The sequence below is a fragment of the Xiphophorus hellerii genome, chromosome 4 (genome assembly GCF_003331165.1).
Source record: "Xiphophorus hellerii strain 12219 chromosome 4, Xiphophorus_hellerii-4.1, whole genome shotgun sequence".
In the NCBI taxonomy this organism is placed as follows: domain Eukaryota; kingdom Metazoa; phylum Chordata; class Actinopteri; order Cyprinodontiformes; family Poeciliidae; genus Xiphophorus; species Xiphophorus hellerii.
Genome location: NC_045675.1, coordinates 27,235,600 through 27,262,345, shown reverse-complemented (window position 1 = coordinate 27,262,345; position 26,746 = coordinate 27,235,600). Strand labels below are relative to the sequence as shown.

General features: G+C 40.8%; 1 protein-coding gene across 1 annotated transcript; it reads right to left on the bottom strand.

Moving 5' to 3' along the window:
- Window positions 1–486: 486 nt before the first annotated feature.
- loxl1 (lysyl oxidase-like 1) lies at window positions 487–21,956 on the bottom strand. Its single transcript, XM_032560598.1, has 7 exons — window positions 20,275–21,956; window positions 15,340–15,448; window positions 13,138–13,275; window positions 5,654–5,810; window positions 4,696–4,791; window positions 4,209–4,324; window positions 487–2,675 (listed from the first exon to the last, which is right to left on the bottom strand). The coding sequence occupies exons 1-7, from the start codon at window positions 21,332–21,334 to the stop codon at window positions 2,669–2,671; spliced, it is 1,683 nt and encodes a 560-aa protein (XP_032416489.1). The 5' UTR covers window positions 21,335–21,956; the 3' UTR covers window positions 487–2,668.
- Window positions 21,957–26,746: the final 4,790 nt, after the last annotated feature.

Below are 26,746 nucleotides of genomic sequence, written 5' to 3'. Positions count from 1 at the left end.
ACGCGCAGCCTCCCCCCAGTCCGCAGCAAAATTGCAAAGGGCTGACCGGTCCGCGCAACTAAAAAGGTTGGGGACCACTGGTTTAGATCAAAATTACCAAGTGCGGAGCTTTCTTCTCTCTTATGGTTATGGCAACGTTCTTCAGCTGGAATGCAGTCACCCATTACCCAGAGGGTAGACTGAATATTTACTTTGGATCGAGTGTCCGCAAACAAAGAAGGGGGTTTCACGCACTTGTATGTCTTACCATTGCAGTCCCCTGTGGTAAAGAGATGAGCTTCCTTCAAGGATTAAAGTTTTTGTTAAAACATAATGTACTGTAGTCACACAGTGGTGGCATTCTGATTTTTCAGATATCATACCTAATGTTGTATGAAGATACATTTTGTGTGACAGGATAGATTAGGGATTTTCCTACTCGTCCTCATCACTCTATGCCAGTACAACTGCACCACAACACAACTTCATAATGTCAGTACACAAGGAAGACATTAATGTATTTATTGGCTTTTTTTTTTTTTTTACATTTCACTGTTAGAAAATTACAACACTGGATCAAAACATGTCAAAAGGTTTTCTATTCCATTGAACGTCGGACTCTTTGGTGTTTGTATTCATTTTTGTCTATGTAAATTGTGATCTAACAATGTGGTGTGCAAGTCAGGACCTCTTTTCAATTAATGTTACAGTACAAGTTACATCTTTTTAAGTTAAAAGTTGTACATCTGCTTATCGCATGGGAATATCAAACACAGTTGTAAATATTTGTCGACACAAAAACAAAAATCCCATGTCTTTGGTTTACTCTCCTTGTCATTTCAGATGTTAAAAAAAATAATAATAAATTGAGCTAACCAGATGAAATGACACTTCACTCACTTTTCCCATTCAGGGCTCCAGGAAGGCGGGCGTAGGATGTACAAATTCATGTAATAACAGGTAAACTCCACACTAAGGGTCTAAGCAAAGTTTTGACATGAATGACTTCTAGCTTTGTGTGAACTAAGCTAACCAAAAGATCCACAGTCCAGCTCTGAAATGGCACCAGTAAGCTGTGACGCATGCTCTCCTTTCCAAGCATTCTGTATGTTACAATGTGACATTTAAGGTCCAAGAAATGTGTTTTTTTTACAAGCTACTAAATATCAAATCAAAAGATCTGATCATTTACAGTACTAAATGAAAGCCCTACAGTAACAATGAGTATACCTGCTCTGAACTTGACATAAAATATGCTTCCAAAAATGATGTCGATGCATTATTTGACCAATACATTATTGATATACAAGGATTAGCTTGTCACCAGAAAGTGCTTTCTGTAGGAAGTCGGAAGCATTAGCAAAAGTCAAATCCTACAGTTGTTGGTGTTCCTCTTGAGATGCAGTTTTGCCATCCAATTAGAGTTGATTCATGCAGGAATCATTTAAATAATTACCTCAGCAAACACATTCGGGTTTCGCGCTTCTAACTTGAAACTGTCTGCGGATGAAAGGCCTTGGAAGCGACGACTCGCTCAATGGGAGAGGTAGGAAGAGAAGGCTTTCTGCAACTCTACACTGCCTGCATCGTACGCAAAGTATCTGCAGCGCCGGTTTCTTTTATGTTTATGGGTTTTTTTTTTTTTTAACAATTGAGAAAAAAAACATACCAAAGTTAAACTGAGCAATTACAGTAACAGATAAAAGTGAATAAGCAAATTACAATCAGTTACATAAAATGATCTCCATCACTAAAATCATGCGTTGGTTGAATATCTGTATAAACATTCTTTAAAAAAGGTAGAGATGACCCATGTGCCATCTGACCAGTGTTGGAGTGTGAAATACAAATAAAAAAGGGTAATAATAATTCAGCAAAAAGAATGCCGCAAGTCTTGTTTTCTTCAAAGCACAGTTTTCTGCCAAGAGATGCAACTCCCTTGTTTTTTTTTTTTGTTTTTTTTTTGCAAAGAGTCTGGCTTTCCGTGGCCTATTAACGAATGGTATGTCTTGATGTTAACACATGCAAATTAGTCCTGCTGTCTTCTTCTCACCGTCAACACATTTAACAGGATGTGGCCGGAAAAAAAGAAAAAAAAAAAAATCACAGGATCCCATGCTGGTCTGCCAAGGTGGTTAAGAGAGAAAGACGAACACAAACTGACAAATTATAGCTCTTCTGAATCACTGGGCATTTCTGTGTGTTGCCACACAGCACGGATGAATGCGGACCGTCGTTCTCCCTAATTTCGTGTGTTGAATTGTGGCTGAAATGAGCCTCAACTGCGTGGAAATACAGTAAACACGGCTTTTAGGCGTCAGTGATGTGAACTATACCACAGAGCCGAGCCAGGCTGGTAACGCTGTCATTTGAAACACATAAAAGCAGAGAGCTCTTAGCAGGAAATGTGGGGCTGCGCGAGCCGCTGGCGCGTTATCGGGATGCCAATGTGTGAGATGCATTATGCAAATAAAAGGTAAAGTGGGGATGTTTAAACCTCCGTGTTTTTAGAACTAGCGAAACTCTGGTTTGCTGTTGGCTCATGAATCCCAAAGCACCAAACTAAACAGAATAAAAAAAAAAATAGAAAAATCAAACAGAAAAAAAATTAGATTTATCCAAGAACAAATGGATTCCATTCACATTTCAGTGGAATATCACTATAACGTGGCAGAACTCCTATGCTGGATCAAGACCTGCGAAGGAAAACAGAAAATGTTTTAAATTTTTGCTAGAAGTTTAGCACTCAGTGCAACATTTCTGTGCTATTTGAAAAAGAAAACAAAAATCTGCCTGCTGCACTTCCACATAATTTTCTTCATACACGGACACAGTATGACATTATTTGTAAATGCTCAATTTTGGAATTCCTCTTTATTTGTTATTTATAGGATGTTTGAGAAAAAGAAACAGAATTTGAAACCTTTATGCCGTCCATTGTTGTTTGTTCTATACCGCTGTCCACAGTTTGTCTTTTAAATTAAATCAGAGTGAGAAGGCTGTAAATCTGAAGGACTTGATACAAATAGGTGAAATTACAGCTAGCCTATGGATAAAACTCCATTAGGTATTGTTTTTTAAATGTTTGCTTTCTTTAAGGCAAATCCTTCTACAAATGAACAGTGTGAAAAACATTTGATCAAGATTTTCTACTAACAAATTGTGATACTTTTTTTTAGCTTTTTGTTTTTTACCGTATCTAGAAAGAAATCAATCAAATTTGGTCAATTTTACTTGTACAACGAAAAAAGATCTGTATTCTGACTAAAAAAAACCATTGGAAATATGAGAAAATGAGATAAAAAAAAAAGTCAGAAAATGAAAAGTGTTTATTTAGATTTATTTAGATTCTCAAACCTTTCTGAAAAGGTTAGAATTTTGGAAAGAACCGGTGCTAAATTTGTGTCGTGTATTTTTTGTATATTTTTAGCCGTCAACAATAGTCTTGGCCTTCATACACATATTTGAGGTCATATTTAAAGAACACGTATATTTCTGATACTTTTCTAAACAACAATATAGAAACAAACAACTTCAACGTTTGGTTTGACTTCTTTTTCACGCATCTAAAATTTCAAGGTCAGTGCCCATATATCACTAAAAAGCAGGTAAAGGTGGGGGGAAAAAAATACATTCTTAATTCATTTATAGATTTTGGTGGCAGCTCTTTAAGCTTTTGCCTAAAGGATGCCATTTTCTCTCTGTCAACGTTTAAACCGAGCTAGCGCGTTTCACCTAATTTTAGACATGCTTTGACAAATAAGTCTTTATTTCACACATAAGAGAGGCTGGCTGTAGTACTTGAACCTCTATAAAAGCTCTTTTTGAGAGGATCTGGGACTAATTTTACTGCAGTGATACACTTTCTAATAGAGCTATTTGTTCAATACCCTTGGCGCCCCTTCTGAGGGAAAATATCAAACTTTGAGAGGCTGTTAATCTTCACGGGAGAATGAGAGCATAATACATTAAACCATCAAATATTTTAGCCAGGAACCTATTAAGTTCCTTAAGTGTCTCAAAACATTACGAGGCTCCCTGTATGAGGGTATTTAGTCTCTGCTCTCTTATAAAGACGAGTGTCAGTGATTCGATTGGTAGAGTATTGGTTTAACTTACAAAAACAAACACCGATGTGAAAGATTTAATAGCTGTAGCTTGAGGTCTACCAGTTAGTCGATTAAAATCTACCGTTTTCGTTTAAGTGCTCTGTAGAGTACTTTACTCACTGCGCTAACTTGCAGTTGTTTGTTGTGACGAATCGCCCGGTGTAGTGAATGTTGCACCTCACCACGTTGTTGGTGAAATCCGACTCGAGCACCAAGAATTTGGGGTTCACCACAAGCTGGAGGGGGGAAAAAAGACACACACACACACAAAGGAAAGGAGGTGAAGCCGTTCAGAATAATGTCAAAACTCGGGGGGCAAACAACACACATGCACAAGCACGACCTGGTACTGCTTTCAAACTAATTTTAACTCCATCTTTTTTTCCTTTTCCAAGGCACAGAAAATGTGACCAGACAAACAATTCAGGAAGGAAGCGAACTGCAGCCCGGGGAAAAAAAACGTCTCTCACCTGGAAGCTGAAAACTTTATGAATCGGATCAATTTGTTTTTGTGGCCCTGACCCTCTCCCGATTCTATGAAATGCAGCCGCGCTCGCGGTCTACAAACTTTACGTTTCAATGCACATCCAGTTCTTCAGACTCTCACCTTTAGTATGTAGTTTCCAGGCTTGATGTCGGTGATATCGATCCACTGGCAGTCAATATCAGCATTGTAGGTATCGTAGCAGCCTGGACTCAGACCCTGAAGAGGCAGCGGGGGAAGGAGGAGAGACTTTGAAAAGAATACTGATTGGACTAAGCTCCAGAGGTCAAACGCAGGTGCCTTGCTAAATTATTCCTACCCGGTGAACGTCTCCCACGTTTCTCATGTTGCAAGCACAAAAGTTCAATGCATTTTATACTGATTTTACTGGATTAACCAACCGCAAAAACAAAAAATTTAATAGGCTTGGTGTGTATTTGTATTGACCCCCTCTTTACTCTGATATGACTTGTACTACTATTGCACTTTATCAACCTCAAAGTGCTTCACACTACATTCATTCATCCATTCACGTACACATTTATACGCTAATGGTGACAACCTGCTATCCCTAAAATAATATCCAATAATTTGTTTTTTTTTTTTGTTCCCTAGAATTTGTAACTAGAGTTCAACCTGTGCGTAATTTCATCTCAGTATATCATACTGAGTGTGAGTGGGATATACTGCACAGTGGCGCAGTGGGTAGAGCTGTTGCCTTGCAGCAAGAAGGTCCTGGGTTCAAATCCTGGCCCGGGGTCTTTCTGCATGGAGTTTGCATGTTCTCCCTGTGCATGGTGGGTTCTAGGTTAACTGGTCTCTGTAAGTTGCCCTGTGAGTGTTTGCATGCGTGGTTGTTGGTTATACGTGTCTTTGTGTTGCCCTGTGACGTTGCAGTGGCGAGCTATCTGGGATGTACCCCATCTCTCGCCCAATTTAATAAAATAGTCAAAATTTTGAAGGTTATGTTTGTTCCAGCAAAAAATAAATAAATAAAACAAATACCGACATATAATTGCAGATTTATAGGCACAGACGGCCCTTTTTCAGCTGATCATTCTACTTTAGTTTGTGACATTACCTGAGTGTGAGAAGTGCAGGCGTAGCGCTTCAGGTGACCGAAGTCACAGGTGGTGTCCTCCAGGCAAAAGCTGGCCTTGTGTCCCTCTGCCACCTTGCGGCCCGTGCCGACCTCCAGCAAATCGTAATGGCTGAACTCGTCCATGCTGTGGTAATGTCTGTCAAAATACGCATTTCAAAACACGTGAGGGGGAACGAACAAGAAGGGTCATGGGTTCAAACCCGGTGTATTTCCATCGCTCTGGGACTTTCATGTTCCTGTTACAGTATGGATATGTTAGGATATCTAGAAACTCTACACTGTTTCTTTCTCATATTTCTTTCTATTGACCCTTTGTAACAGACTGAAAAGACCGAAACATACATTGATAACTTAGATGTATAGTTCAACTTACTTCTCAACCAGCCACTCAACTACTCAACAGGTCACACTGTCATCAAATATAAAAACTCCAAGCTGTTTAGTACTTTTTAAAAATACACTTGTAATGATAGTTACCTTAAATTAAATAAAACACAAGCAGCTCACAATGTAACTTGTGGTTGTAATAGATTTATGTTGTGTGTATTGAAACTGCTGACCTCAGAAGGTAACGTCTTCATGAGCAAAGCTGCACCTTGACAGCACATCATCATGACTGATCAGAGGATAATGGATATTAATTAATGCTTTTATTAAAGCATAGCTGAAGCAAGGCATCGCCGCCCTAACGTTGGATACATTTTTAGTTAATTAGCTTGTACGAGATCGGAGCCGTCTGCGTGTGGGAATTTGCGCACAGGCCTGCGCGTCGCTGCTTCCGAGAGCATGGACACACATCTGTGTTTGCCTCGGCAAGTATGGGTGTGTGTGGCAGGGTTGACGTGTGCGCGTCGCGGCGTGCGTGCGTTTGTTTGTGGATGCGTGTTTGCACAGCTGTAGGAGGTTAGGCAAGCCTGGATACACAAGGCCACTGATCGACTCTCAGCCGAACCGTAGCGTGAATCGTGGAGTTACTCTTGGTGAAAGACCGAGTCAATGAGCTGGTCCATTTGAAATCATCTGAGGTGTTAACTGCTGCATGCGTTGGTGCTCTCCCAAGTATTAAAGTGACCCCCGGGTTGCTTTTCACTTTCACAAGCCTGCCGTGCTCATAATTACGCCGCTTGGTGACGAGTGTGCGTTTTGGCAGGGAATGACAGCAACATAATTCAGTAGAGAAGAGAAAAGTTCTACTTTTATTTGTTGCTACTGGCGACTTTATGCACAACATCAGCTGCGTTTCCATTACAAATGTGCGCGAATCTTTGTCTGTTTTCTGCTAATGTAAAAAAACCCACAATTTTGTAAATTTGGTGTTTCCATTAAATGAGAAATTAAATTACAATGAAGTGTGAATAAGCTTGTATACGCAATAAGTCATTGAAAATTATGGCAGCAATGTTATGTAAACAGCTACAAATATATATTCATAATTCAGCCATGGCGCTAGTGTACATTCATCAGCCATTAGAGGAGATGTTCAATCAAAAAATCAAGCAATCAAATTTTATTAGCACATTTCAGCAGCAAGGCATTTCAAAGTGCTTTACATCATTACAAACACAGAAACACAATGCAACATAGAGTCAACAATCAAAACACGACATTAAGTCAAGTTCCATCAATAAATTTGTAATTGATTATATTTCAAATACAATTCTAAACAGGTGGGTTTTTAGTCTAGATTTAAAAGAAGTCAGTGTTTCAGCTGTTTTACAGTTTTCTGGAAGTTTGTTCCAAATTTGTGGTGCATGGATGCTGAAAGCTGCTTCTTCTCGTTTGGTTCTGGTTCTGGAGATGCAGAGCAGACCAGAACCGGAAGACCTGAGAGGTCTGGAAGGTTGATACAACAACAGCAGATCTTTAATGTATTGTGGTGCTAAGCCGTTCAGTGATTTATAAACTAACAACAGTATTTTAAAGTCTATTCTTTGAACTACAGGGAGCCAGTGTAGGGACTTTAAAACTGGTGTTATGTGCTCTATCTTCCTGGTTTTAGTGAGAACGCGAGCAGCAGCATTCTGGATCAGCTGCAGCTGTTTGATTGATTTGTTGGACAGACCTGTGAAGACGCTGTTGCAATAATCAATACGACTGAAGATGAACGCATGGATGAGTTTCTCTAGATCTGGCTGAGACATTAGTCCTTTAATCCTGGAAATGTTCTTCAGGTGATAGAAGGCCGACTTTGTGACTGTCTTTATGTGGCTCTGGAGGTTCAGGTCAGAGTCCATCACTACTCCCAGGTTTTGGGCCTGATCGCTGGTTTTTTGCGAATAATATGTTGGCATATTATTCAGACAAACACCTACTACCTGGTAGTGGCTACTTACATACTAATATGGCTACTTTCATAAAGTACACTGAGATTGGGTTACACTGAAGGAAACCCAATCATCAACCATATGATTGGGTTTCACTGTTAACCCAATCATTTGGGTGAAAATGAAAGAAACGCTGATCTCAATGCTACCATACTTACGGATGAACTTAAGTATTACTTAAATTAAGTCCAACTTACTGCTGTAACAACTACTTTTGTGCGTTTTTTCTTCCCCATCATGCTGTAACTCTGTACATATTCCACATATGACTCAGTGCTGCTGGCTTTAAATATGTCGGTGAGGTAAGCAGCTCCTACAGTCTCTTATTGTCAGAAAATCTCAGAATATGAAAATATTGCCCTTTTTGCCTTACTTCATCTCCCAACTCTCAAAACAGCGTCCAGTTTTACTGGAAAAGTCATTAAAGATTGTTAGTTGACTTTTAAGGGAAAGTGTGCACGTTCCACTACTGGAACAAGTAAACATTCAAGGACTCATATGTTTCGGGAGACAGGTGACTGACTAAAAATAACATCCAGGTAGAAACCTGTCTGGTGTTATGGAATACAGAACACCGTAGTGTTGTCATGGTTCTGGGTGTCTGTAATTTATCCTCTCGCCGACATGCTAACAGTCCTGAATCTGTCTTTTTAAAGATTCATAGTGCTTTTAAGAATTCACAGCCCTTAAGGGTGCCCAAGTCCAGTCCGTATGAGCTGCTATCCTGCAGCTTTTGGATGCATCCCTTCTTCAGTACATCTGAATCAGATAAATGGCCTGTTGCCAGGCCTCTGTAGAGCTGAATGACTGTCAGTCGGAGAATTTGTGTATTGGATTGGGCTGTATGTGGAGCATGGTTGCGGCTGAAAATTGTAGGATAGTAGTGAACAGTAGTGCAGTGAATAAATTGATTATCAATCAGTTTTTTTGCACCAAAGAGTTAATAATAATAAACACGTTTTCACTGAGGCTTTTTAAATGTGTATACATTTGACACTTTAAATTGACAATTGTGACTGTATACAAAATAGACCAGCAAACATTACATTAAGCGTATTGCTAGGTAACGCAAAAGAAACATTTTTCCCCATTTCCCCTAAGCGGCTCCGTAGAAAATAGCCGTAATTAGAGAAAACTGTTCAGTTCTTCACCCAAAAACAGAAACAGCCTCACAAACCTACCAGCACATGGATGTTCACCCAACCCTACAAGGCCTGGGAGAGAGAATATTCCTCACAAAATTAGTCAAAATGTCCAAGGTAACGTTGGAGAGGCAGAATTTTATGGAAGGGTAACTATTAGTCATGCACTTAACTTTGCGGCCTCATTTGCAATTTGCTACAAATTGCAGACCTTTCGCTCCTCCATCCATCCATCCATTTTCTGTTCACCCTTGTCCCTAATGGAGTCGGGAGGGTTGCTGGTGCCTATCTCCAGCTACGTTCCAGGCGAGAGGCGGGGTTCACCCTGGACAGGTCGCCAGTCTGTCGCAGGGCAACACAGAGACATACAGGACAAACAACCATTCACACACACACTCACACCTAGGGAGAATTTAGAGAGACCAATTAACCTGACAGTCATGTTTTTGGACTGTGGGAGGAAGCCGGAGAACCCGGAGAGAACCCACGCATGCACAGGGAGAACATGCAAACTCCATGCAGAAAGACCCTGGCTGGGAATCGAACCCAGGACCTTCTTGCTGCAAGGCAACAGTGCTACCAACTGCGCCACTGTGCAGCCTTTCCCTCCTATTGGACCAAAATAAAACCGTTTGGTGAACATGCAGAACTCTATGTTTGGTGTAAAACAAACACTGCACAGCACCCTGAATACACACCATCCTCACAGAGGAACATAGTGGTGGCAGAATCATGCTATAGGTATGCTTTTCTATAGCAAGGACAAGAAAGCTGGTAAGAGTTGATGAGAAGATGGATAAAGTTAAATATATGGCTGAAAAAGGCTTGGAGGGAGAAAGGGAGATTGACACTCGACCTTCCAGCGGAACAATAACCTAAATCGAACTGAGTATTTGTGGCTGGACCTAAAAATATATGTTACCAGACATTCTCCACTAAATTTGACAGAGCTTCAGAGATTTTGCAAATGATGATCATCAAAGATCCGACTCTCTAGACCACAGGTGTCAAACTCCAGTCCTCGAGGGCTGCTGTCCTGCAGTTTTTAGATGTGCCACAGGTACAAAACACTGGAATGAAATGGCTTAATTACCTCCTCCTTGTGTAGATCAGTTCTCCAGAGCCTTGCTAATGACCTAATTATTCTATTTAGGGGGTGCAGCAGAGGCACATCTAAAAGTTGCAGGACACCGGCCCTTGAGGACTGGAGTTTGACACCCCTGCTTTAGACAGTCTGGTGGAAAATCTGGCAGAAGTGCACTTAAAAGACTTTAATGTGAGCACCGTTGTTGTAGTATTGACCGAGGAAGGCTGAACAAATATCCATCACAATGTTCAGATTTTTATTTGTAGTCATTTGGAAACCTTGCATCATTGTCCTGCCACTTCACAATTATACTCTGCTTTGTGCTGGTGAGGAACATAAAGTCCCAAGAAATTACATTAATGTTAAAATGTATGAGTACTTTTGCGAGACTCTGGACATAATGAGAAACATATGGCATACAGTCATTCAAAAAGTGTGTGTTTGTAAAACCCAAAAGGCTTAAAGTACAATCATTGTTTCCGTTCCGGAAACTACCTTTCAAAGGCTGCCCTGAGTTTATTATTTATAACTTATGTTGTCATTTCCAGGAACAAAAGAGAGATAGAAGCAGAAAGCCGGATGAGAAAGACGATAAGCTGCCTGGATGGGTCCCCAGCTTCCTTGGAATCCTGGATCTCCTCACTGCCTACGTAACCTGCTGAGAATGTAGTGCTGGCAGGACACACAGGATTTCAAAGAACGCCTCGTAAACGTAATGTACAAAAAAAAATAATAAATCCACTCCGTTTTTATGGTCCAAAGGCATTTTTCAACTCGTGTCACATCAAATACAACAGGACTTTTAAAGTTTTTTGGGGTTTTTTGTTGTTTTTTCAGGGCCGCATGAAACACAGTTTTATTAATAATTCATATTTAACAATAACATGTTGCTTAGAGAACTATTTCACAGTGTCCTGACATTTGCGATCACAAATGCGCAAGTGGGACACACGTCCAAGAACCCGAACAAACACTGAGACGGCTTTCGTAAGAGAGCGAATCAGTGTAGGATTCAGGAAATATTTTTGTAACTTAAAAAAAAAAAAAAAAAAGACTAAAAAACCCCCCAAAACACATACATGAATAAAAACCCATGCTTTCCGTTCTTACTCAAATGGGCCATATGCAGTGTGTGAAAATGTTTGTCTTTGGTGGTTTAAAAAAAAAAAAAAAATCACAATTCCCAACATTTCAAAGGCCTCGATTCTCAGGAGAGCGCCGCTTCACTTCCCTGGTTTTGTTGCTCCAGTGCAGAAGATTGGGGTGAACGCCAGGAAAAGCAACACGGCGTATTTGACAAAAATGTAGGGCAGCAAAGTTTATTGTAAGAATCTGGGCTAGTGCATTTCTCCCCGTGAAAAGAGATTTCGTTGTAACCAAAACACTGTCCCAGAAACCCACATCCACTCCACCATACTTTAGGACCCTCCCGGTCTGTTGTGACGAATTGACAGGAAGAAAAGTATTGATTCGTGATTCTGATCGCACAGGCAGTGAAACGATTGGCTCGGTTTATCCGTCTCCTGGGAACCGCCGCGTAGATGTCAGACTGCTGTCAGGCAGCGACAACATTGCCGACTTCCTATCGGCCACTCAACATTCCTCCGAGATGAGAACAGGAAAAGAGAGCCTGGATTCGGCTTTAGAGGGTGATTTGTTTGGACACGAGATAAAAGTCGCCCCGCAATTTGTGTAATGTCGGGGAAAATGTGCGTCTTCTGTGGCCACGATGCCTAAATGCGAGTGTTTTGCTTAGGTTAGCTCAGGGCGCGGACTTGCGCTGAAGTTTATAAAACCATGAGCCCTGGTTGTTTTCACTCTCCAATTTTAGGTTTCGAGACTTGAAAGAAAAAAAATCTAACTATGTTTTCATGTAAAATTCAACTAAAAACAGACAAGGCTGTCAGAAGGAAGTATGTACAGTATCCAAAAGGCCCCAATAACATGGATTGCAGCTGCAGGAGTGCACACTATTAAAGTAGTACTAAAAGACCTTTTGATTTGACTTGAGCGTTCAGACATCTTGAATCCACATGTGTTCTGAATTATAGTCAATCTGATAAAGTTGATATGAAGTTCAGCTGTGCTGGTAGGAATTCCTGAAACTGGCTGGAGGAACACACTTTGGCCACAGTTTGCAGAGTAGTTATGATTTGTGAACCACCTTGTTAAATGAAGTTTATCAGGAGTACCCTTTTGGAATTTGGCCATAATAAAATATGTATGAGGGAGAAGAACTGGAGTGAAATAGTAATTTTAAAAAAAACATTTAAATATGTTCGCCAAGGCCGGGGTGCTAAAGCTGACATAAATTATATGCTAACAGGGAAATAATGTTTTGACCTGGATAGAACTAGTTCATATTGCGATGGTGGATTTGGTTTTGTACGTTAACTATAAATATGTTACTTTACTGTTCGCAGACAGTAAAATGAAACTGTAAAACGTAATAGCCGTACCAATTCCAAATGGGGGATTGCTGCTTTTTCCCTGCCATCCCTTTTACTTCTGACGGTAATTTATACAGAAGTTCACAGATCATTAACAGAACTGTTCCACGTTACGCTAATTGAAAAACAGAAAGCACTGAGAGAAACTGTCTGCTGGAAACGTTGGTAGCAGGTCAAGATGGTGTAAAAACAAAGGGAGTGAATAATTCAATGAAAGCATTTTTGCTTGAACCACTAATAATAATAACAACAATTATAATAATAAAAAAAATCCCAATTCAGCAGTGTTACATTTCACTGGAAACCACAATTGAACATCAGACACATTAATCGATTGCATTTTTTGAAGTGAAATAATAACGTAATTTTACCAAATATGTCATAAGCTGGTGAACAGTTCTATACTACTGCATACTTGTAGCTGACTACATGGATTATAGGAAGTACGTTGCAGACTTACTGATGACAGCTGTGCCATTCCCAGGTATGACGAGGCCTGTTGGGCATGAAGTCAGCTGTGCCTTTGTTCTTCACCCTCTGCGGAAATCGGAGCAGGACCCTTACGTCATAGTCAGTGGTCTCGGGGCGGTAGGCAGAGCTACAGGATGGAGACAAGCATGGAGGGACAGAAATCAGATAAGGGAACATGTACAACGTCTTGCGAGAGGAATGTCTGCGTGTCTTTTTCTCATAAGTAAAACAGCGGAAGTAAAAAAAAATGTTAAAAAAAGAGGCAGAACTGAAAAACTACGAGCCAGAAGTATATCTACTAAATAATTTATCCTACAGTTTATAACCATCTCTTAAAACACACCGTTTCAACATGAAAAACACAAAACAAAACAAGATGCATATTCTTTTGTGCAAACTGGGGGTTTCTTTTGTGAGAAAAAGGAGGCATAACCCTCAGTTCACAACCACTGAAGATGTAAGTCTTGTGACTGTTGTTGACATTGGAGTGGATGGCGAATTACAAAAGCCCATCTGTGGGTGATTGCAGCAACTCAGAGAGGATATACAGGCCTTCTGAGGCCTTTGTGCTTCTGATGGGAAGAGGGCAAAGTGAACACCCATAGGGACGACACATTTCATTTCAGCAGAGCCCGGCCTGGGGCTCAGAGGAGGCTTTTCACCAACCCAGACATTAAACCTTCATCCCAGAAAAAATAAGCACTTATGCCCTTTTTCCACCGGCTCGGCTTGCTTTCGGAGCTTTTCTACCGGCTTTTTTTCCGGCGCTGGCCTTGCTTTTTAGGGTCCTGATTCAGAGCAGGGCCAGCCGGGCCCGCCCTGTTTTGGTGGGTGACGCAAGCTGCGCTCCTGTCCACTGATTGGCTGTGGGCGTGGACAGACGGAGCAGCAAAGAGAGAAGAAAAATGAAGGCGCAACGTTTGAAACTCGCGGCAAGACGGAAGTGATGGAAGATACAAGCAAGCCGTAAACTAAAAGAATATTCGCATTTCAATATTCAGCGGCAGATCGATGGAGCGGTGAGGAACGAGTCGATTTTGTCAAAGTAGAGGAGAGAACGGAAAGCCCACCCAGATGCAGCTAACGCTGCTCTCCAGCCAGGTGAGCAGTTTGTAGATATATTTGTCTGGTTTTTACTATATTTAAGGTTGCATCACGGAAGACATTTGAAACGCAAAGTCTGCTGTATTTTTATTGGTCGAACACAACATGCGCATTTTCTGAAGATACTCAGTGGCACATTCCTCAGTTCTAAATAATGTCAATATTGCACAGCATGTTTCCAGTTATTTATAATTCTGTATGTCTGGATGGTAAAAAAGTGTTTGTATATAAAGTGTCTTTCTGTGTATGTAACTTCCATTTCATTCCAGTGTTTTGTACCTGTGGCACATCTAAACACGGCAGGATAGTGGCCCTTGAGGACTGGAGTTTGACACCCCTGCCATAGACCAACGAGCCTCCATCCGCTGGCAACCTGCAAGTGTGTGAGAGCAGGACGTTCTTGTCGCAGATTGGTCAGCACGCATGCTTTTTTCATCAAGCCAATTAGTCCAAGAGCCCCTCTTAGCGGTGAAATGCATTTACAAGAGGCTTGTTGGTCTTTGGGTATGATTAGGGTGCGAGAGATCCTGGACGAGCCCCTTCGAACGCTTCTGGAAGATGCAATCAATTCTGGCTATAACATTCAGCATTCTGGCTATTTGGGCAATCTTGCGTCTATCTCACAGGAACTCCCTTTTAAAGGGGCAAACACAATTTCATGAGAGCAGTCATTTTTTTAAATTTATTTTTCTTAGAAAAACAAAAGAAAAATCCTACAACAGCTAAAAACTGATACCATTTTGTTTTTTTTGTTTTTTTTTTTACATTTTGTGAAGAAGGAACTTGTGCTCAGTTTCTTCTTCAGACGTTTTGGTGTTTCCGTCAGTGGTTATTGTTGCAGCGCCACCACGGGTGAGGAGGTGATTTTTTTTTTTTTAAAGCATTTAATTCATTTAACACAGCACAGTATGAAAGCGAACCACACCGTCTGAAAATATCACTGAAGATACAATTTTGCTCCCCAATTGAACAGAGTCTACCAGACTACCAGGTGTGAAAACACAGCAAGTCTAGAAATCATGTTAACAAATTTCTTTTAAGTTAATGTGTAGTCTATCATTTGAAACTCATGCAGACTTCGCTTTACCTCGACAAGCATTTTTCCTCTGCAGCACAGCGGAGGGAGTACATGTGGGCTCTTTGGATGTATGTTGAAGCCTGGACATAGTTCGGATCCGGAACCAGGTCAGGCAAACCTGAAAAGATGAAAAAAACACCCCAAAAAAGCAAATTTTTCATTGCAACATATTCAACACTGCAACAGAATGCTCCAATGTTTGTTCAAGCTACCGCATAATCAAGAAAGAGTTAATTAGGCCTTAAAATAGTGAACGTTATTTAACCTGCCAAATTTACTCGTGGGGCTGCTGTGTCATTCCAGGTATATCCGAAGCGATCCAAAGGTCAGCACTGTCGGCGTGCTTGTTAGCATGCTGGTCATTATCTTTTGTGATCTGTGAAATATGTTGGTGCCGACTGAGGATGTGAGGGGCATAAAAAAGACCTGAGCAACACAAGTTCAAGTCTGGATCACATCAGGGAGACTCGGACACTAATTATTCTGCTATTCAGAATTTTATCATCACTTTATAATAAGAGGTTATGTTTTTTTTTTTCAGTTCAGCCACTAGATAAGAGTTGTTGATTGAGAGAGCGAGAGAGGCCACAAGAGCTGCATTCAGGTCTGTGGTTGCAGAATCACTGGACCAAAAAAAGGCTTCTAATAAACTCATTCTCAGCTTTGCTTTCATTTGGTTTACATCATGTAGCTTGTTACTGCGAGGGGTAATTTCTTCTCAATAGAAAAGCCACACTGTATTTACAAAAAGAGCATACCATTATTCAGTTGCTTTTATTCAAAACCAAAACACAATTATTCCAACTTCTGTTAAAAGTATATATATCATGTTCAATAAATTAAAATGGGCTTCCACCAGGGCTAATAAAAGAATAACAACCTTTAAGCAGGTATTAAACTTTTCATGATGCTTAATACCACGTTCCTGTATAAAATATATTTTTAGTGGTCTGACATTAATAATATAATCTTTATTAACTGTGAGAAGAAAATCATCATAATCGCTGGAACTAAAGGCTTGACTAATCTATACATTATGATTCACTTGGTGAAATACATCACTAAAATAAAGAAAGTAAATGTACTGAATGGGTTTTTAGGTGACTAGTGTAATATTTCTATTCATGCCGTGTAAGTATTGCTCTTTTCATTGGGATTCGTATTAAAGTATACATTTGAGTAAACTTCGCTAACATTGGTAATATATTGATTTTCTGCTTTTTAAAGAGTAATGCAATTAAAACAACTTGATATTAGTTGGTCAGACTGCCTGCTGCTGTAGCCAGTCCAGTCAGTAGCTTAAACAAACAAAAAAAAGATGTTGACCTTAATAAGAGCAAGTTTCCATACCATTATTGTCCGATTTTGGTCTCACTGGAGATACTGAAAATCAGACAAATTCAACTGTCTTTTAACAGGTGGAAGACGGAGAGTGCTGATACTCTATGCTCCATAAAGCTGAAACAAAAAAATCTAGTTGCACCAATATTTTCTCTGGCATCTCATTAAAATAACTTTAAACCATAGGAGCTAGTATGTTGACTGTGGAAACCTGCCCATGCCTAAGCGATGCAGTAGCAGGTTTTAAAAACTGCGCCTTGCCAGAGTAAAGGTCTGTATGCCTGCAACGTTACCTAAAAAGGCTATGCCAACTTGATCTCTGTCGAGGCTTATCAAACTTTTCTGTCCAACTTACAAAGGCCAGACATAGTCCTGATGTGAATTTGTTCAAACCATCTCAAAAATTTAGCTCGGTTTCCAATTCCATCTGCTTAACAGAAGTGAGCCAAAAAAAAAACAGAAAGCAAACTTCCTGCTACATTTGCCTGGCACTTCACACCTACGTGAGTCTTCCTACCTTAGCTGCAACTTTAAGTGCAGCCTTTGCCCTCTGCGCGGTCTGTGCAAACTGTCAATCTGACATGTCTATCTGAGGCTGACATGTAGGGCACCGGGAGGCTTCCTGGGGCAGACAATGGGGCAGACTGTAAACCAGTGTGAAAGACTGAGGTTTCCAAGCCTCACTCTCAGTCCAACTTTGTTTTTTTTTCTCCTCTCCTTTAAAAGGCTTTGTTCTCTGCCCTCTAATCTTTTGAAATGTGAAAGTGGGTCTTTTCTAGGAGTATAAAGTGTATTGAGAAGCCAAAGCTGATCAGCCCTCAACTGTAAGCAACAACACCCTCTTACTCTCCAAGTGGGGCACAGAGAAAAGAAGTCTTGGCAGGATTTCTGGCTTATATGAGATAAAGGAAAAACAGGGGTTCTCCATTTTTTTGCTATAGCTTTAACTACATCCTGTTAGATGGTAGTAAATAATACACATTTGACTTCACAGGACAGATTTTGAACTTGTGACCATTTCTCAGGTCATCTCAGTCAAAACTGATGTGCAAGGGGAGGATTTCATTTAGAGTGAAAGGTCAAAGTAAATCCATTGACTGATGGCATGGCGCTAACCAGCATATGACATATGGTTATTTAAAGAGTGCCATTTAATTATGTGTTCCTTTTTAAATCAGAGTTCGAAATCTCCTAGATTTCAATTTGAAAAATTGGCAGCAAGTTTCCTTGAAGTGGGAATTTCACCTGGGAAATGAAAGAAATTTCATTCAAAAACTAAAGTAAAGTAAAGAAACAAAACCAATTTTAATTCTAACAGTATATCATTTAGACAAAGCTCCATAAAACCTCACTTAGTGAACATGTTGCTACACGTCTGTGCAGTACAAATCTGAGAAAGACATTGTTTTTAGTATGCACTGCTAGTAGTAGTTAGCTGGGTCGCTAAACTAATCAATTACAGAATCCGATTTTGTAATTGATTCTGACTTCAGAAGGAAATGAAAGTCTCTATTCCTCGCTCACTGCACTACAGTTTGCAGTTTGACTTCTTTAATTTCCACCCATTAAGCTCCTCTGTAGAAACATCCTCTACATGACATTTACTTTGCTTGGCTTTAACTGATACCAGGTTATCCTCAGTACAGCTGAAGGGAACAGAGTAAAGCCAGTGGTATTTTAATGTTTGTTTCAGCATTGTTAGGTTATCCAGGAGTGTCCAAACACCAATGTTGTGGAGATTCTGTGATTCACAGGGATCCTGGTAACTTCAGCTTTCTCTGGCCTAACAGCACATAGTTTTTATTTATCTTTAAGGGACACTGCCTGCTTTGAGTCATTGCTCAGGTCTTATAAATTCAAAATCCTGTTGGGTTTAATTTCTAAATAAAACAAGCTTTTGAGATGGGAAGATGTGAAATTTCCAAGGATTGATGACTTTGTGTTCAAGTGGCTATGTATCTATTTTATCACTTTGCTCTGTGATTCAATTTTAGTGACAAATACAAGAGTATTGTGCTGCATCCTTGAATTACTGAAGCAATATTTAAAAATATTAGAGACCTTCAAAATACCGTAAATTAAATGAAATCACAAGCGTCAGTAGCCCGTCCAGGATACAGTATACAGTATTCAAGGATACATTGAATACTATTTGTTTAAAACAAATAGTACTAAAGCCTGTAAACACAATTGTCCTCTTGATATCACTCTAAAAGTATACATCGGAAAAGTTACAACACTGTAAAAAAATGTTTATGTCTTACTACGAAGTAGCACAATAAAGATGTCTGCTTTTCAAAAGCTCTTAACAGCTGAATCTATACTGCGGTGATTACTGAGAGCACCAAGGCATTTATGCACATGATGATGACTTTTTTTGTGCTGCATGCTAGAAATGGCTCACAGCTCTAAAGCGGCTAATGAACCATGGTTGGGAAGCGCACCAGAGCGGCTGCTGTGCAGGACAACAGGTTGTAGCGAGAAACAAAAATGATAAACCTGCATTAGAGAGCTCGAGAATCTGCTCTCCACTCGGTGCATGCGCAGCCTCTGGCACTCTGAGCTCAAGCACCCATGTTGTTGTTTTCTGATCTCTAATCCTTTCTCGTGTGGTAATCTTTACCAGTGACAAGAGAAACGTCTTCATCTCGCTCGTTCAAAGGAATCTAAATTGGTTGCTTGGAGGTCCACAGAAAGTGTCTGCTTTGTTCAATAAACATTTTTGGGACAGCAGGCTGCATGCTTCCACACTGCTCATTTTTCTCCTCCAAGTACCCTGACTAAATATTTATTTGATTTCCTGTAGCTGAAGAAATGGACCCCATGTGTTACAGGGACTTTCCACTCTCCCTCCTTTCTAGGACTGGGGTAGAACCGCTTCTCCCTCCCTCGTTCTCCTCTCTCCTGCCCAGAAGTCAGCCACCAACACCCCTTGACACTAGCCCACTTATGAGGTCACCGCAGCCATTACCAGAATCAAAATGCCTCAAGAACCAGTCGATTTTCTTGTAACTCCGTACTCCCCCCCCCTCCAAAAACAAAGTGTTTTTTGTGTCTGCTTGCTCCATGTTCACAGGCTTTTGCGCAACACCTGGTTTCAATAACTTCACTGGCAGGGGAAAATGAACTTTGGATCAGCTTCACTTTATTTGCAATTGAACAAAAGGGAAAAAAAAGAAGAGGCTTTACTTTCAACCAGCTGTTTCATTTTGATTACATCAGATTGCTGACAAAAATTAAAAACAAGAATATCAGGGGAAAAAAATGCAAATGCGCGCTGGCAGGGGTGAAGGTGGGTGTGGTGGGCATTCCTACTCCCCTGCGGATTTGGCATATTTCATATTAGTATGCACAGCAACAAATGAGATCAGATGAGAAGCGTTTCATCTTTTCTCCTTCGGGACAGAAATACCTTCAGCAAATCTGTAAGAGAAGGCGTGAACCTTGTTTCTTTTTAAAATGTAAAACAAAATGCTTCAGGATTTCACAAAAACGTAAATTAGTCATTAACTTCAGCTCTCTATCAATACTTGCCCAACTATGCTTACAAAATAACTTGATAAGTGTTGTGGTTTGTAATTCACTAACCAAGTCGTAACATACCTCTTTGGGCTCCCCGATACACATTGCCAACGTTGGTACCAGAGTTCTCTACGGCAGAGTTTGGAGAGGTTCTGCCTTGAGGAAAAGGCTGCGAGAAAGGAGGCTGAGGTCTTCCAAAGGGAGGAAACTGCTCATATTGTGGGCTTCGGACTGCTGATTGCCCAGCAGCTCCTGGTCTATCCACCACAACAGGAAGCGCTTGGTTGGCATCAGGAATTGGGTTGGCAGGGGCAGATTCCTCATTGAAAAGGCTGTGGGTGTACCTGTGATCCAGACCATCTGCAAAAGGTGGCTGGGGGGCACTTGCGGGTACCACTGGATTGGGTCCGTAGCCGTACGACTGGTAATAATAGTAACCGTTTTCGGGGAATTCAGATGGAGAACCAGGGAACACTGAGCCCAGCCCTCCTCCAAATCCACCTGCAGCAAACCCTTGTCCAGTCCCAAATGTTCCTCCGCTGTATCCGGCGCCTGGGACAGGCTGGAAAGGTGGCTCATAGTTTCTGACCGGGGCGTCTGGAAAACCGCCGTCAAAAGGCTGGAAGGGAGGCTGTTGGGGAAATGGGTATTGTGGGTAGGATGGTATGTTATATGAAGACGAGGAAAAAGACGACGACGATGGACGACGCTGACTGCTCGAGGAACCGTGGAACTGGCTGGTTCCTGTGCTGCCTGTGGTTTGCCTCCAGTTATCAGGTACTTGTCCAAAACCGAAAGGATGCCTTGCCTGGCCACGAACAGTTTCGGAGGACCCCCTCGGTGGAGCCTGCCTACGGAGATTGCCTCCCTGGCGTCTGCGTGAAGGACGGGGATCTGACAAAATGACCCTGGCAGCTCTTTCTTGGCCTCCAGTCCCGGCAGGAACGTACTCAGCTCCACTGTTCACCAGGCTGAACACCTGTCCGTTGTTTTCCCACTGTATCACCTGTCTCCAAGGGGTAGCGGAACTGTCCTGCTCTTGACCCTGTCTCTGGCTTTGCCCCTGAGTTTGTGAAGCAACCTGAGCCTCCCCTGAGCCCACAAGAAAAAACATCACACATACCACAGGAACAGACATCATATTGGCTCAAGCGATTCAGGGGTTCACCCCAAGAGAGAAAGAGAGAGAGAAAAAGAAAGGTGGAATGGTTTAAAGAAATAAATCCAGTCAGCCACGGGTTCAAGCCACTTGCGGTTCTGTCAATAAAACATGTGTATCCTCTTCCCGTGGGCACAACTTTGGTGTGCGTGTTGAGACAGGGTTCTGAAGTAAGCCTGTGGTTGAGTGCATCTGTTGCTCTTTGCTTGCCAGCAATTGGAGGAGCTTGAATTTGCATTCAGAGGCAATCACATCCAGTGGAGTTGGCTTCAGAAGACCCACTGTTGCTGTAACCGTCTGCTGGTGCAACGAGAATATGTCCTGACTTCTTGCCGGTCTACTGGCTCTTCCTTCAGTAGAGTAAGCATTGCTCTCCGCCTTCTTGAAAGAAGTGCCTGTTCACTGCACAACAGCAAGCTTCTATTTGCCTGATTGCTTACAATGGGCTGAGAAAAAACTCAAACTTTTTTTTTCTTTTAAAGGAGAGGTCCCACATGGCCCTAGTGCTAGTGATGTTTCCTGGCCTGCAGCAGCCAAGCTTCCATGAGGTTTCCAAAGTCAACACCACGAGCTGCAAAGGCATTACAAAAATATTGTAATGCACGTCAGACTTTCAGCGGCTCCTCTCTGGCCGTGTGCTCTCGCAGAGTCATCAGCAGGGGTTTTAAAGATTTATTTCACAATTTCCATGAAATAGAAGTTAATTGTGACAATCTGTCTAATTGAAACCAGGAATGTAAGCAAGAAGCACCTAAGTGTATGAAGAAAAACAACAACAACACAATTGCTCAAACACAGTTCTCTGTTTATGAAAAGAATTTGTTGGAAAATGTGATTTGGATACTCCACCCTAAGAAATACCAAACCAAGGTCAGTTAAAAGAGCTCACAGTGCTTTCCTTTCACCAAACACTAACACACATGTAGAGACACATATGCCCCTGCCCATCCCAACCCCCACACACGCACACGCCCTTCTCATTTCCCAAACTCCTTAATCACATGGGGTTATACTGTGAGTTTTAATCTGTGCATACATTAAAACTATTTATGTGTATGTAATTGGTAATGCTAGATAGAATCAGAATTCCTTTTGTTATCAAACTCAACAGTTGATAATTGTGTTTTCCTTGGCATGGCTTGTCAGGGCAGTATCCACTGTGCCATAGAGCAAGAAAAAAGCAACATTCTTCCAGGGCTACAGCAGTTGAACAAGCATTGCACCCTTATTGGAATAAATGATGACAATGTCTCGGTGGAACAGGCTTTAACAGAAAACGTACTCATTTCAAAGTCTGGAAAGTGACTAGTTTAAAGAGCTTCATCATAAAAAAAAAAATATCTGCATACAAAAAAAATCCATCAGTCCAGGAATGAACAAGGGAAGAGCTGGAACTTCAGCACCCTTTGTGATAAAAGAAGGATATAGCAAATGGATTTTTCACTAACTTCTCACAAAACAGCATTAAAAAAAACATAGTTTTCAGAAGAATAAGGGATGCTAACAAAATGGAAGTATTAAAGGGGAAAATAGAAACAAGATACAATACATATGAAAAAGAATGTACTATTTTTGTTGTTCATGTAGAAGCTAGTGCTAATTTTGTGCTCATTTATTTTTCTATAGTTCATTGTGTGCATTCAGTTATTTATTTTGTATTTAACCAAATGTGATTTTTTTTCTTCGTAGATACTAGTTTGCTCTGCAAAAGCCTCTGCGAGTGTCCATGATACCATGAGAAAAATACTCCTAGTCAAAGTGCGGCATCTAGGGCACTGTAGATAAGGAAACAATGGGGTAGTAAATGAGAAGAACAAAAAACGCAATAATAAATCTTGTAAAGTAGTATAATAGAAATAATACATGAAAGCACATGTGTACAACCATGTAGTGCACAAGGTTGTACACATGAACAGGTTGGTATCGATTTTGCTATTTTTGTTTTGGGGAAACACATGACCCAAATGCGTTCAGTGATGTTCTTGGCGATAACGTCAGCTATCTTGTAAAATACGGCAAGGCCTTGTTTACAAGACGTGTTCATTCACATTACGGTATCATTTTCTAGCTCGAACTTGTAAGAGTGGTCGGACAAGTCTTCTGAGGCTGTCTTGTAACTCTGCTATCGAACTACAAAAACGTCAGAATGGGTTGGGGTCTGCGACCTGGAGGAGGGTCCGGGGTGTGAAGTGCCTAAGTTTTGTTTCAAGAGACTGCAGGAAAGTGAGTTGCACTCAGACCCATCTCAGGACAGAGGTAAGAGAGGAATTCGGGCCAAAACACTGCCGTTCAACTTCATGGGAATGAATCAAAAGCACGGATTGCAGAACTAATTCTTCACTTGTGCAACTTTTGAGAAATACACACAGCAAAATGAAAAGTCAAACATGTCACAGACACGTTGTCTTGCACTGACATACAGGAGTTTTCTTAAAAGAAACGTAAGTTCACATTGTTCTATTCTGTTCTGTTCAGTTCTTTCTTGAGGTAACATCATCGGAAAATGATCTGTCCTACTTAAAATTTGCTTTCATGTATGTCTGTTAAATAACCACGGCCAGTAGTTTGGCTACATCAAGCTCAAAGTGTTTTGTTTTGTTCCCTTTTTTTTTTTTTTTTTAATTACAGGCAAATCCCAAGGGATTTTCTCGGGAACCAAAAGTGCTGCCTGAGGGAGGCAAACCAAAAGAGTACCTCTATGCCTTGAAAGTCTTTCAGTGAAACATTCCCCTGAGATTAGTTAAAGTTGTGAAGTCAAAGATGGTTGTTTTTGTGCGACGGCTATATGTGTGTGCGCAGCACCGACTGGAAACACCATGTACCCTGTGAAGCAAGGATTGCATTGATCTCAGAGAGGATGCAACACAGACGGAAATCTGAGGGAGTGGGTTCCCTGCAGAGAGCAACCTTCAGCTGCACAGAATCAGAGCTGTCAGACAGGGGTGTTCCTCTCTGAGTCAGTGAATGTATATAGCTGGGAGCTCACTCATGTCTTGTCACAAAACATTTATCAGCGCTCATGCCTTTTTCAAGGCAACAGATGTGGACAAAATCTCTTCTATTTTTAGATTGTTGATCCCATTCTTGAGATAGCGACGTCACAAGAGGATATGTTTTTGTATCGGGGGTGCAACTAATGATTATTTTAGTAATCAATTAATCCTGCAATTATTCTGATGATTAATCTGTCTAAAATATTCGGCACATTATGCAGAGTTTCCATTTAACCACTTAAGACTTTTACACAATATTGGAAATGCATTAAAAAGATGCGGAAGCACTTTATTTATAGGGGCGTGAATAAGGCGGACATGACGGTGTCATAAACATGACAAAGCACCCATCGTGACCGTGAAGGAGACTTCATGAATGTTTGAACATTTGGTAAATAATTACACTTCTATTTCAAAGCTGAACTAAAACTTTCATTAAAATTGTTAACTCTGGGCGTGCTGTGGTGGCGTAGGGGTTAGCACGACCCATGTTTGGAGGCCTTGAGTCCTCGACGCGGCCGGCGCAGGTTCGACTCCCAGACCTGGCGACATTTGCCGCATGTCTTCCCCCCTTTCCCTCCCCCTTCCTGTCAGCCTACTTTCGTATAAGAGACACTAGAGCCCACAAAAGACCCCCTGGAGGGGTTAAAAAATAAATAAATGGTTAACTCTGCATGTTTCAATAAATAATAACACTTTTAATGCAAAGTTTCATTCAAAGGTGCATTTAAAGCATCAATTTTCCAATAAAAGTGGCATTATTTACTAAATGACACTTTGTGACAACAGTAGACTTCATGTTTATGACAGTGTCATATCAGTCTTATGCACACCTCTTCAAATAAAGTGTTACCAGAGATGCAAATGAACAAACAATTCAAATTTGTTATTAAATGAGATTAAACAAAAAAAAAACATTGTACTGCCTAAAATTCAATGACATAACATTCCTTTAGAGAACACTTCATCATTTGTGGTAAAGGATGCATCTGCTGTTCAAAAATGCTTCCAACATCAACATGGGAAAAGCTCTATCACTTCTGCTAGACTTAACATCAAGCGATGATTTGTTGATTATTTTTAGGCAGGTTTTTGCCCAGGACAGTATAGAAGATCAAATGAGACGATCTCATAATTGTGCTGAAAAACATCTTTCTTAAAGAAAGTTTACATTTGCAGCTGTCATATGTTGCAATACTTGGACTTGCATCATCCTAATTTAGTGCTTCCTCTTTTCCAAACAAAAACGTCTACCCAAGCAGAAAAAAAGGATCTCCTACATAAAAAAAAAAAAATTGAAACCAAACAACCGTACAATGTAGACTAGTTGTCAGTGTGTCTGATATGAAGCAAGACCTTTTGTGATGCTGAAGTAATGTTTTTAACATCAGTTGTGATAATAAACCACTTCCTGATGTTGCCCAAGAATCTGACAAGTTCAGCAACTTGTTGTCCTGCAGCTTTCCTTTCCATCTGTAATCTGTTGGAGAAACAGAAAAGATTGCTGCGGCTGCATTTTCTGTGGCACATTTCCGGCTACTTTGCAAATGATTTTTTTTTTAATATACATGTTTATAATTTTTTGGGTCACCCTGGGGATTTCTTTGTTATCCAATCCAAACATTAAAGAAGACTTGCTTTGTTGTTGTTTCGGGAGCATTGATTTGATCTGTGATGTAGGTGTTGGAATAGGTCAGTGAAATTGTATAAATGGTGTGACAATAAAAAAGTAAAAGGGGGTTTTATTGGGACACTGAAAGCGGGTCTGTGATGGAGCAACACAGCACACACACCCTTTTTCACGCTGCTTAGAGACTTGCGGCCCAATAGCTTTGAAATAAAAAGCTCATAAATTGTTGGCGACAATGCTCGGCCACACACTGTATCTGCAGCCTGACCCTGTAAAGACCGTTGACTCTTCAGGAGCACGTCAGATCTTTTCGTTTGTTTCTTTTATCTTCACTCTCAGCGCTTCCAACATTAGGTAATTATTTCCATTCAAAACTTCCCTGTGACAGAGAGCCGGCAGCTGAGCTCAGCGACTGAGCAGGCGTTTGGTAATGCTGCCGGAGCAGTCAGCCTTTGAAGTACCCACCTGCTTTTTATTCATTTAATTTTCACTGTAGGAGAATCATCAGGCACCTGCACTCTCCACTTGGCTCGTCGTCAGATTCAAGGGGTAAACCTACCTACAACGCAAAAAATAATTCCATTCACGGGATTGCAGGAATTTATTCACACATTTTGAACATTATGATTGTGATTAGAAGAAAAAAAAAATCCTTTTTGTCTCTCTGTAGAGTACTTTAAAAATAGCATTTCTTATGTAAAAGGTTCCATTTTAATGTGAGATTTGATCACATCTTCAGATGAAACCCAACGTCGGTGGTCGCCTTCGGGC

Excerpts from the sequence above, each read along its gene's own strand:
- loxl1 (XM_032560598.1), bottom strand. The coding sequence starts at position 21,334 with ATGATGTCTGTTCCTGTGGTATGTGTGATGTTTTTTCTTGTGGGCTCA. Across the intron at positions 15,449-20,274 it reads GTATCGGGGAGCCCAAAGAG|GTTTGCCTGACCTGGTTCCG; the intron begins GTATGTTACGAC and ends TCATCTTTTCAG. Across the intron at positions 13,276-15,339 it reads GAGGAAAAATGCTTGTCGAG|CTCTGCCTACCGCCCCGAGA; the intron begins GTAAAGCGAAGT and ends TCCATCCTGTAG.